We start from the raw sequence: 13,570 nt of genomic DNA on the forward strand, positions 1-13,570 counted from the left end.
TAGTAGATAGAAGATATGACTGGTAGATAGAAGATATGACTGGTAGATAGAAGATATGACTAGACCTGGGCAACGATTCTGATTCTGGCCGGCCCGCGAAAGATGACTGGTAGATAGAAGATATGACTAGTAGATAGCAGATATGACTGGTAGATAGAAGATTCACTTACGGATGACGTAAGTTTAGTCCGTAGTCAAATGACATTTAGTCAAATGTATTTGTTGTAAGTCGCCTTGGATAAAGGCATCTGCTAAATGTCAAAGATGTAATGTCCTCAACTAGTCTATTGACCACTGCAGGTTCATCAGTCTGATAAGTATGTGGCGTCCTTTGTTCTACTACCCAGAATCCTCTCTGATTCGATGGTGATGGGCCCTTCATGAACCTTAGACACAGAGGCTTTCGAAAGAGTCTACTGAGAGAAAGACTGATGGAGAGAGAGAGAGAACAGAGAGAGAGAGAGAGAACAGAGAGAGAGAGAACAGAGAGAGAGAGAGAGAGAGAGAGAGAGAGAGAGAGAACAGAGAGAGAGAGAACAGAGAGAGAGAGAGAACAGAAATGTGTTTTCATGCAGAAATAAAAAGAGGAGGATAAGCTTTCTAGTCTACCACAGAGCTTAGAGACTCTGCCTTCCTATGGTTGATTTGACTGATTATACATGATACTGATGATACTGTTAGTTCAAGCTATTCAATGCCATTGTATAATGACTAAAGGCTAGTGGTGTTCCAGTCACCTGTGACCTTAGGTACATGTATGTGGTATGATGGGATGTACTCAGTCCATACAGATCACTTATGTTTATGGATTGGAGTCACAAAGACTTCCATTGACTGAAACTATGCCACTCACCAACCACTATTTTTGAACAGGCTACTCTAAGGCAGGCTAATAGAATTCTCACAAATCCCTCTCATGTCCTACATGCAGAGTTTGAACTACTGCCCTCTGGGAGGAGGTTTAGAGTCCCCCGATCTAGATTAAACAGGTTTAAAATGATTGTTTTCAGTTAAACTTTTAAACAGCACTTTAAAACGTTATTGTTTTACTTCTACTCTTGTCTGAATCAGGGCTGCCTTCTGTCTGTGTTTTAACATGCTGTATTGTCTGTTGTTCTGTCTGTGTTTTAACATGCTGTATTGTCTGTTGTTCTGTCTGTGTTTTAACATGCTGTATTGTCTGTTGTTCTTTTTTGGCTGCAGTGTGGTGTAGGTAAGCCCAAAACACATTTCCCAGTCATGGGACAATAAAGTGACTTTTGACGTTGACTTTGACCATACAGCATGGTTCTAATGCGCATACATTTGACTTGAATCTGAACTGACCTCTGCTCTTCAACCTTCATAATTTATGGGGCGTATACGAGTGAATAACTGTCTATCTCAGCTTGACTGTGTCAAAATTGTGCAATTTAAGCTTGGTCATTAGGGCGGTTCCATTTCAGTGAAATTAGGAAAGACATGTTTTTGATTCCAGTAACATTCACTCTGACGCCACCATGCTGCTCGCACTGCTGGGATTGCTGGTACTGCTCTCATCAACAGGTACATATATATATATATTTATTCATCAATTTGTGTGCTCTCATTTTTAAACATGCATTTCTGTACAGTAATCTAAAATATAATCAATGTGTACTAACTAGGTAATTATCATTGACTGTCAAGTAAAGAGCAGGTACACGTAAAATAAAACAGAACTGAAATATCACTTTTTATTCCATATGTGTAGGTACTGTACACTTCTGACATCCTTGGTACCTCTATTTGTTGCTTTTGAGTAGGCTGCAGGAGTCTTAGACATGAGCCCTGCCATTGCTATTCTCTTCTGCTTTGTGCTTCTGAATGTAACCTATCACCTCTCAACACACACAATTACTAAAGGGCCACCCCCCTTTGCAACACTTGACTATAAATGTATACATAATTTGTACAAATATGTTTTAGGGCATTCATTTTCTGCTTTATTGGGATAGAGACAGTAGAGGTTGACAGGAAGGATGGGTGAGAGAGAGAGGAGGATAGAGACAGTAGAGATTGACAGGAAGGATGGGTGAGAGAGAGAGAGAGAGAGAGGAGGATAGAGACAGTAGAGATTGACAGGAAGGATGGGTGAGAGAGAGAGGAGGATAGAGACAGTAGAGATTGACAGGAAGAATGGGTGAGAGAGAGAGAGGAGGATAGAGACAGTAGAGATTGACATGAAGAATGGGTGAGAGAGAGAGGAGGATAGAGACAGTAGAGATTGACAGGAAGGATGGGTGAGAGAGAGGAGGATAGAGACAGTAGAGATTGACATGAAGAATGGGTGAGAGAGAGAGGAGGATAGAGACAGTAGAGATTGACAGGAAGGATGGGTGAGAGAGAGGAGGATAGAGACAGTAGAGATTGACAGGAAGGATGGGTGAGAGAGAGAGAGGAGGATAGAGACAGTAGAGATTGACAGGAAGGATGGGTGAGAGAGAGGAGGATAGAGACAGTAGAGATTGACAGGAAGGATGGGTGAGAGAGAGGAGGATAGAGACAGTAGAGATTGACAGGAAGGATGGGTGAGAGAGAGAGGAGGATAGAGACAGTAGAGATTGACAGGAAGGATGGGTGAGAGAGAGGAGGGATGATATGCAAGAGATATGTCGCGTGTCGGAATGGAACCAGGAACCTTGTGATTATGTCTTATACTGTACCTGGGTAGTAACACTGTACCTTTTCTTATGTTTTTCTTGGTTTGTGAGGGGTCTACTCTGCCATGGATGTGTGGGGTCCGACTGAGGTGGCAGGGTATGAGGGTGAGACGGTCTCCATCTTATGCCAGTACAAAAGGAAATATGCCAGACGGATAAAGTCCTGGTGTAGGGGCATGCCCACCATCTTGTGCCAGCCACTGGCAGACACTGGCGGGTTCACCCTGGATGGTCATTACTCTATCAGGGACGAGCGTTTAAACAGCCGCTTCAGAGTGACCATGAGCAACCTGACTAAGGAGGATGAAGGCTGGTATCTGTGTGTGGTGTCTACGTCTGACGTCACTAAAGACTTCTCTCACCTGGTTCATCTTCACATCTACTCCAAGTTAGGTAACGTTTGGGTCTTATGTGTGTGTGTGTGTGTGTGTGTGTGTTAAATTCGGTGTAAAACATAATATATATTATGATTTAGATGGAGAATGCAGTCAGACTACCTAATTATGTTGTGTGGACCACAACTCATGACTCATACTCCATCTATCAATCTGCAGTAGGTCTAAGCCCTTACAGTCATTGGTCTATGCATTTCTCTGTTGTGGTTTTGGTGGACAAAAACAAGTAGTGTTGACAGTGTATGCTAATGCTGCTAACACCGTGATTCTGTCCTAGCAGTGCTGGACCCCCCCACCTCCCCCTCCAGCCCCAGGCCAGACCCTGGCCCAGGCGGCTCAGTCACATGGCAGTCACGTGGCCCACAGCCGTACGTGACCCTGGTCTCACACTAACACACGGCACGAGCATCACATTCAATCACAGCATGACCCTGAGATAGAAGAGACAGAGACAGAGAGAGAGAGAAGCAAGGGCCTATACAGCCCGAGTCCAACAGACCATCTGATGTTGACACACACACACACACACACACACACACACACACACAGATGACTCGCTTTGGCATGCCAGTCTGACTGGCTCCCTGTAGTGTTGAACTGGTAGGGAGTGTGGCTTGTTCTCAGCTATTGTATGGGTGTCAGTAAACAGACTCTGTAGTTAAATACAATCATCAAAACATCTTCCCCCCCACAGGTGGGTCAGTATCTGGACTGTTTCCCGGTGGCTTCTCTTCGCCATCCTGCTAGCCTGTGTTGTGACCACTACATGCTGGAGAAGAGAGACAGGCCAGCTCAACCCTGCTGCACCAAGCACCCCCACCTCCACTGCGGTTATAAATCCCACATATTGCCTGAACCTCAGATATAAGCCTTGAACTATAGCTTTGGATAACCTTTGACCTTTTATACTTGATATACTGTATAGGCCTACTGATTAGTTAGCACAAACAATGATTAGTTAGCATACGTTGTCCAAGGTAGGCCAACTGCCTGTTTCTTCACTTCTGTTTGTTCTGGTGTTTACCGAATCGCTTGCCCTCCCAAAGACAAACTGACAGAGAGACTATTGATTATTCTGTTACCAAGGCCACTGCATGCAGAGAATGTGGACAATGTACCGCAGGCTACACACTCACACACTCACACACTCACACACTCACACACTACACACTCACACACTCACACACTCACACACTCACACACTCACACACTACACACTCACACACTCACACACTCACACACTCACACACTCACACACTCTGCTGTGGGGCTTTACCATTCCTGAGCATAATCGACTAGGACTGTATGACGTTCAGCTTTTCTAAAGAATTGATTTCATTGTTGTTATTGACATGCTTCAATTAATGGCCTAGGCCAGCCTACTGCATATTAGCCTATATGTTTTACAGAGATGGGACGCAAACAAAGCGCAGTAGGCTATTGAAACATCTGACTGTATTTCATGGCAATGCATACAGCTCTGCATTAGGAGGGAGAACGTAGTTGTATTATCATTTCAGGGTGAGTAATAAATAAACCAAATTGACAGAATCCGAGAGAAGGTTCCTACTGTGAATTGTCGTTCACTAGGAACAACGCGGCACATGTTCACAAAGTAATAATTTTACTTTACTAATTATGTTCACAAAGTCAATGTTGATGAAATTCAAATTCCCACCACAATAACGTGAAAAAATACTTTTGTGCAATATGACAACCCTAGTTGACTATCTGTGCAGTATAGTACAGTGGATTGTGTACATAGCCTTTATTTATGTAAACCAGCTCCTTACCTTCTTGTGATTTTATTCTTTTTCTAAAAGTGTTTTTTTTCTTCCCTTTCCTAACACCAGGGGAGCCACCCCTCCTAAATGTCGTTGTTTGGTACCTGTACTGTAGCAATGACAATAAAGTCCATTCATTCATTCATTCATTCATATGTTCTCTGCTGCAGAATTCAAAGAAGCTCAACTCAATCATATGATATGCTAATTATCCCTGAGCTTAATCTATGTCCGCCCCCACCCCTTATGTTAAGGAGAGCCTATTGTAAACTATTTCACAAGATGATAATGTATTGTTAATAAAACATCAACATTTGTGATCATGAGTAATCATACTCATTTCAGGCACTCCTCGTAAACACTGTTTTTAATTATATTCGTCACTTTGTCATGTATCTGTGTATTATCTCTTTTTGTACTGTATTGCAATGTAATGCATTTTGCTGTGCCTGCTTATCTTGTATTGTCTTGCTTTGTCTTGTATTGTCATGTAGTGTATTGCCTGTTGTGTCGCTTTGTTGTGCTTGCTGATGTTTTTAATGACACTTCACCATTCATTTTGTAATAGCCTGCTCAGGGACTACAGATGGAAATTAGCTCATGAGCTAACTCTGGTGTATTTACATTGATGTGGAAACTGATTTGTTGATTAATGTGCACTGTCCCTGGTAAATAAATAAATAAACAAACAATTCTACAAATTGACGTCATTATAGGCATAGTCGAGTCCACTTGATCCAAATGCGTAAAGAAAACTATTTTATTCATGAGAATAACTTGAATTCTGCTCAATTCTGTCAAGTAACCTGCAAGGTCTTAGGTGTTGATGATGATGGGCTGTCCTCTTGTGTATGGAAGCATATAGCTGACTAAATTCAAATGCTAATGCAATATGAGATTGCAATTGCATGTTCCACTTTTGCATGCATTCTTTCAGACAATATTCAAATTCAAATGCAATTCTAATGATTTGCATTTTCATTTTCATGTACCCGATGTGCACATTCGCTGTCAATATTAAAATTATAATGCAAAGCCATTTGACAAAGTAATGCGCTGCTTTGTAGCTGACAAAATTCAAAAGTTCATTCTAATGTGCAAATGACTTTGCAATCCCAAAATAGCATATTCATTTGCCACTTTTGCCTGCGTTATTTGAGTCAATATTCAAATTGTAATGCAATAATGTGATTCGCAATTGCATTTACATGTTCTAGTAAACACATCCGCTTTGTAGCTGACAAAATTCAATTGACTATGCAATCCCAAAATAGCATATTCATTTGCCACTTTTGCCTGCGTTATTTGAGTCAATATTCAAATTGTAATGCAATAATGTGATTCGCAATTGCATTTACATGTTCTAGTAAACCAGGCATGATAATCGCTCACCTTTCGGCGAAATTCGCCGTTTTGAATCCAAAATAGGTGACCTACATTAATCCTTTTTATTTGTTTATTTTTTTTTTCAATCTTGTAATTCTGCATGTGACCACCACTAGAGTAAATCTAAAAGAAATCAGATATGAGAACATGGAAGCTAATTTTTCCACAAAAAAAACTTTCCGCCGGGACCGCCTAGCTGCAGGTTCCGGGTCTCGTATCCTTCTCACCTTTTTCACCCCGACCCATTTTCATGCCTGTAAACTAGGGCTGCAACGATTAGTCGATTAGTCACGACTAATCGATTACGAAACTTCGTCGACGTGAAATGTTGTTGTCGACTAATCGCATAAAAAGATATATTTTTAAAAAACGTTTTTTTTTTTTTTTTTTTTTTTTTTTTTTTAAACGGGAGCCATGCAAGAATCAGCTGGGTAAGTTTTAGCTAACGTTGTTAGCCAACTGGCTAACGTTATATTGTTAGGGTCGTAATGTTTATGTTAGCTTTACTGTTACATGTTGGAAAACAACGTCTCATGGACAGGGCTGTACATGCTATGAGCGTTTGTGCTATTAATTTATTTGCCCTGTGGCACGCATGTGACAGACAGAGGCGCTTGTATGTAACGTTACGTAGCAGGGGTTTTCCATGTTGAAGCCAGGAGAACGCGAGATGAAATGAAGTGAGGGGTGGTCGCTATTAAAATACCAGGTAGTCATGGTGGATAATCATGAATGATGCTTGATAAGTGAATGCTATTTCAATTATGTTGAGTCCACCAGCGAGCTGTCTGTAAGATAAACAGCGCCAAGCGTAGCCTACTAACGTGAGCTGTCTGTAGTCTAGCCAGCAATGCTAGCTAGCCAATCAACTAGCTCTGTGAGCAGCTGTAGCTTGGCGTAACGTTAGGTTAGATAGCTAGTTAAGCCGGATTTATGCTTCTGCGTCGCCATTTACGCGCAGCGAAAAGCCACACGACTAATCGCGACTAATCGAAAAAATAATCGACAGATTAGTCGACTACCAAAATAATCGTTAGTTGCAGCCCTACTGTAAACACATCCGCTTTGTAGCTGACAAAATTCAAACTCTCTATGCAATTCGGTGACAATTCGTGGCTTCCACCAATACCGTGACCACATTACATCCACTGACGGGGTGGTCTTGTTCAAGGACAGGGTGGTCATACCGCCCTCACTCCGCGTTGAGGTACTGAGTGCCCTACACGCTGGCCACCAGGGCGTCTCGATGATGACCGCCCGCGCGGAGTCCTCTGTGTTCTGGCCAGGCATGTCAGCCGACATCAGCGCCGCTCGGAACAACTGCGAGCACTGCCACCGGATGGCGCCTTCACAACCTGGGGCACCGCCGACCCCGCCCATCCCGGCCGTTTACCCCTTCCAGACGGTGTGCTCAGACTTTTTCATGCACAGAGGTGTACACTACCTCGTGACGGTGGACCGTTACTCGAACTGGCCGATCGTCTCGAGGTCATCGGGTGGCGCTCTCGACCTGATAAGCCACTTAGGTCGCGCCTTCGCGACATACGGGACACCTGAGGAGCTCTCATCAGACGGGGGGCCTGAGTTCACCTCCGCCGAGACCAGGTCTTTCCTGCGCAGATGGGGGGTCCACCATCGCCTCTCATCAGTGGCTTTCCCACACAGCAACTGCCGTGCAGAGATAGGGGTGAAAACGATGAAACGGCTGATCACTGACAACACTGGCCCGAAGGGTGAACTCGACACTGATGCCGTGCAGAGGGCGATACTGCAGTACCGCAACACGCCTGACCCGGACACCAAGATTTCCCCAGCGATGTGTGTGTTCGGCCGCCCGATACGCGATTTCATCCCGATCGCCCCTGGAAAATACAGGCCTCATGAAACTTGGCGTGAGACACTGACAGCGAGGGAGGAGGCCCTCCGCAAACGCCATATCCGCACAGCGGGCACCTGGGTTCGCAATGACCAGCTTCCGCCCCGATCGATCTATGATGATCTGGCGATCCGCATCGCCAGGCCGGCGCCCATTGTTGCGCCGCGGCTGCCTGACCCCACAAGCGGCCCTGGAATACCCGTATCGGAGCCTGGGTCCGCCCCGCCGCTGCCATCAGCGGGCTCTCCCCGGCGTGGGACACACCCCACCTCTGCCTCGCCTGTGACACCAACTCGAGACTCCCCAGGGTGTGCCGTCCCCCAGATGTCGCTTCCGGCCCCTGGGGCCACAGTGGTCTCTTCCCCGCCAGTCCCGGCCACGTCGCTGCCGCCGCCGCCGCCGCCGCCGTCAGGCCTACGCTGGTCCGCCAGGGCGACCTGCGTGCCGGCCTGGCACAGAGACTTTTCCATGGGTTGACATTACTAGGTTATATGGGCGTTGTGTCGTGTTGTGCACTTTGCTTGTTGATTTGTGATTTGTATGGACACTTGAGTTATTCTCTTCTTATAGGCTTGTTGTTGTTTCAGCCTTTATTGTAGTCGTGTTAAAGGCTCGGGGGGAGATAGGGAATATTGCACTACGGTCATATGTTTAGGTGCACGCACCGGAAAGGGAATTAGATAGACTACTGTTCTAATGTTTACACCTGCATTCGCCCTGCTCAGGACTTGTTTAATTATTGTCATTTCGCAGAGTCATTTCATTAAAGCAAATGAACAAATGGAATATTGTTCTTATTTATTATTGCATTACAATTTGAATATTGACTCAAATAACGCAGGCAAAAGTGGCAAATGAATATGCTATTTTGGGATTGCAAAGTCATTTGCACATTAGAATGAACTTTTGAATGTTGTCAGCTACAAAGCAGCGCATGCGCATGACTTTGTCAAATGGCTTTGCATTATAATTTTAATATTGACAGCGAATGTGCACATCGGGTACATGAAAATGAAAATGCAAATCATTAGAATTGCATTTGAATTTGAATATTGTCTGAAAGAATGCATGCAAAAGTGGAACATGCAATTGCAATCTCATATTGCATTAGCATTTGAATTTAGTCAGCTATATGCTTCCATACTTGTGCACCTGGTTGCACGCTGCCAATGCTACAATGTGCGACACATTGTGCCTGTGAGTGAAAGGGTTAACACGGGGAGGCTGACGTCCCCAGCACAGCGCAGGGCAGGGCTCGGTGGTTCTACATCAATAACAAGCGGCAGAATACCGCTGGATCACCGACGTTGAATGCATCTCAATACGGGGACTCTAATGTCGCTAGAAGGCTAGGGGTATGTGTGTGTTTAGCCCTGTGCTGCTCAGAGGATAGGAGGACAAATGTTCTTCCTTTCATTATCTCAGAAGAGGGCGTTGCTGGAGGAACAGAAGGTGACATTCCCCTGATCGGCAGTGCAGCCCAGCCAGTCGCGGATCCATTCAGAACTGGGTGCAGAAGAATTAGTCATTTCGAGAAGAATCGGCTTTTCATTGTTATTGTTGGGATAACGGCGGGCAGGTCCACGTCTACGACGGATCGCGCGTAACTGATGCCAACATGCTCAACATCGGGTGGATGTGCGCAGGTGGATCTGGATGGCCAACCTGACGGAGAGAGTCGCGTTTCTCACAGTTGAACCGCGGGGACGTGAGCCATGCTGCCCGGGGTCGGAGCCATGCTGCCCGGGGTCGGAGCCATGCTGCCCGGGGTCGGCGTGTTCGGCACCAGCCTGACGGCCAGGGTGATCATCCCCCTGCTGAAGAACGAGGGCTTCGCCGTGAAGGCGCTGTGGGGCCGGACCCCGGAGGAGGCAGAGGAGCTGGCCAAGGAGATGGACGTGCCGTTTTACACCAGTAGGATCGACGACGTTCTGCTGCACCAGGACGTGGATCTGGTCTGCATCAACCTGCCCCCCCCTCTCACGCGGCAGATCGCTGTCAAAACCTTAGGTGAGTCACTCAGGCCCCCCGGGGGATGCTGGGGCAGGTGGACTCACTCTGCATCAGCATGGGAATTATGAATGATGGAAAACCATACAAACTCTATGTTGTCTAGGCTACACTGCGTTGTTGGCTGGCACAGAAGGCGTAGGAGTCAGCTGGACATAAGGGGCTGGGTGGGGGGGTTCAGGGGGCTAAGGGGCTGGGTGGGGGGGGGGGTTCAGGGGGCAAACAGGACGATTGTTTGAAAACCAGCTTTTATGTGACTTTTGAGAAAAGGATACAGACAAATCATAACTTAAGATGTAAGCATGCAAAGGCCTTGCAGAGAGGCACTTAGTACAGTCTAATCTAGCCGGATAGTGTCCTCCTCTATGCAGTCCTTTAGACAGATAATAGTCTGACACTTTGCATGGATCAAAATAAGCATGACCACGCCAAGACACCGTTTGTAATCAAATTCTTATTTCACTCACTGACTCTTCTTTGGTGGTTCTCAAATGTATCTTGAAAAGTAATTTAATAGCATGTAAAGGCAGTTAGCGAGCAGAACTTTGAGCAAATCCTGAGGTGGAGCTAAAGACTATAGGACGCTATCCTCAGTACTAAACATACCAGTCTATCCTCAGTGTACATACTAAACATACCAGTCTATCCTCAGTGTACGTACATACATAAACATACCAGTCTATCCTCAGTGTACGTACTAAACATACCAGTCTATCCTCAGTGTACATACATACATAAACATACCAGTCTATCCTCAGTGTACGTACTAAACATACCAGTCTATCCTCAGTGTACATACATACTAAACATACCAGTCTATCCTCAGTGTACATACGTACTAAACATACCAGTCTATCCTCAGTGTACATACATACATAAACATACCAGTCTATCCTCAGTGTACATACATACATAAACATACCAGTCTATCCTCAGTGTACATACATACATAAACATACCAGTCTATCCTCAGTGTACATACATACATAAACATACCAGTCTATCCTCAGTGTACATACGTACTAAACATACCAGTCTATCCTCAGTGTACATACTAAACATACCAGTCTATCCTCAGTGTACATACATACATAAACATACCAGTCTATCCTCAGTGTACATACATACATAAACATACCAGTCTATCCTCAGTGTACATACATACATAAACATACCAGTCTATCCTCAGTGTACATACATACATAAACATACCAGTCTATCCTCAGTGTACATACATACATAAACATACCAGTCTATCCTCAGTGTACATACGTACTAAACATACCAGTCTATCCTCAGTGTACATACATACTAAACATACCAGTCTATCCTCAGTGTACATACGTACTAAACATACCAGTCTATCCTCAGTGTACATACATACATAAACATACCAGTCTATCCTCAGTGTACATACATACATAAACATACCAGTCTATCCTCAGTGTACATACGTACTAAACATACCAGTCTATCCTCAGTGTACATACATACATAAACATACCAGTCTATCCTCAGTGTACATACATACTAAACATACCAGTGTGACTGCCGGGTCTTACGACATGTGTTGTCATTCTAGCACGTCGCCTGAACAACCTGTCTTGCAAGTTATCAGACAGATCAGTGTGGAGTGGACTGAGTTTAAAATAAATAAATAATTGAAGGACTCTTTCTCTGCTACTGTAGCCTACTGTACAAAACATGATCAGTTTTTCCACACACAGAATTACCTAACGCTAGCTAGCTAACTCCAGATACAAACCAGCCACTGCAGCCACAGTAGGCCTAACTACCAACCAGGAGAAAGCTTATCATTTTCCAATTATTTTCACATTAATTCTCTTTCTACTCATATTTACTGTTTGTTGTTGCCTACAATGACTTGACCGGGTGCGATGAGTAGGGTAGTGCTGCTGCTGATGCTGACAATGGCAGGGAAATAGTTCTGCATAGTGAGAATGTTATGCAGAACTATGCTGGCCAGAGGTGTGGCAGAATATTAGCCATTTAATGATTAGGGTGGTTAATTATTTCCAAAATAACAGATTCAGTCTTTCCTCTGCAGTGTCATGTTTAGACAAAGGAACGTTTCCATCCATGACTGTACCTGTTTGATTCAACCTCTGGCAAGTCTATTGAATAGGCTAGTTTAAGATGCTGTAATAGGGTTATTATTACTACTATTATTACTATGTTATTACAGTTTTACATTATTGCATTACTTTACCATAGCAATAGCTCATCCTGAAACAGGGGTCGAGGTTAAATCAGTTGTCAGCAAACTTTATGCACTGTTCTGGCATCAGGTGTTGATTTGACCTATAGCCGACCTAGTAGAAAGGGTCAGAAGGTTAAAAGAATAACCTTTTCTAACAGATGAGCTTCATAGGCCACAGGGTTGATGTATGACAGGGGTGGTAATAACCCTTAATGTAGGCACAGTATCTCCTTCTCTACGTGATGCAGTATGACGTAATGGATTCATCCGACAGACAGACAGACAGACAGACAGACAGACACAGACAGACAGACAGACACAGACAGACAGACACAGACAGACAGACAGACAGACAGACAGACAGGAGCGTGTGTCTGGTGAAGTAAGGAGATCACACTGGGACGCAGGCAGCAGTGGTCTGATTCCCATCCAGAGCATGCAGAAGGGAACCTGAAATAAGCCATGGTGTCATACCAGCAGAGGACTGATGGAGAAAGGCAGCATCCCACGCTCTTAAATTGTCTTCTCTCTGGGGTCCAGGGAGCCGCTGCCCAGTTACATAAGACTGAATATAGTTAGCATATGGGTCAGCAGATATATAAATACTGTAGGAAGTGATGACAGAAATGAGAGTACTATAGCAGAGGAGTACTCTTGTCCAGGGTTTGTACCAGGGATACCCATATTACCCACAACATGATAGATTAGGGAGATCTCTGACAATTTGGTTAGACTTTATAGGTAGCAGACATGGGTCTTTATCTGGCCTAGAAGACAGATGCTTGGTGTTCAGCCCAGTGAATTTGGTTATCACTAATGAATGAAGATTACATTTGACTTCTCATTTCTCTGGTATTTTTGGACCTTGGTCAAAAAGCAGCATGACTGAAAGGAGAGAGAAAGAGGGGGGGGGGGCGGTCTGTAGTTGCCATACCTAGACCAGTTTAACCAGGCTGTTATAACCAGTCATATCAGTTTAACCAGTATCGACGAGTTTAACCAGTCGTATCTGTGGTTCGCCTCTTTGATATTCCTCTTAGAGGTCCAGTATGTAGCCTAACATTTAAGCTTTCTAAAAGCTTCCTAATGGTTGTTAATGACTATGTTTAATCAGTAGCGATCAGTTAATAAGATCTCTTGAAATAAGTATTTAATTTACCAACAATGTTTTGGTCCAGAAAAAGCGATTGGAGTCTGCTACCCGACACTCAGTTTGC

At 44.4% G+C, this 13,570-nt stretch overlaps 1 protein-coding gene across 1 annotated transcript in view; it reads left to right on the top strand.

Moving 5' to 3' along the window:
• Nucleotides 1-9,879: 9,879 nt before the first annotated feature.
• Nucleotides 9,880-13,570, top strand: part of gfod1 (glucose-fructose oxidoreductase domain containing 1) — a gene marked incomplete at both ends in the record, with an annotated part of 36,881 nt that continues 33,190 nt past the window's right edge. The window contains one exon of the mRNA XM_080544454.1: nt 9,880-10,132. Coding sequence (XP_080400580.1) covers nt 9,880-10,132 — 253 coding nt within the window. The remainder of the gene's footprint in view (nt 10,133-13,570) is intronic.

Source organism: Nansenia antarctica, assembly GCF_963989245.1.
Source record: "Nansenia antarctica genome assembly, chromosome: 13".
Lineage (NCBI taxonomy): Eukaryota > Metazoa > Chordata > Actinopteri > Argentiniformes > Microstomatidae > Nansenia > Nansenia antarctica.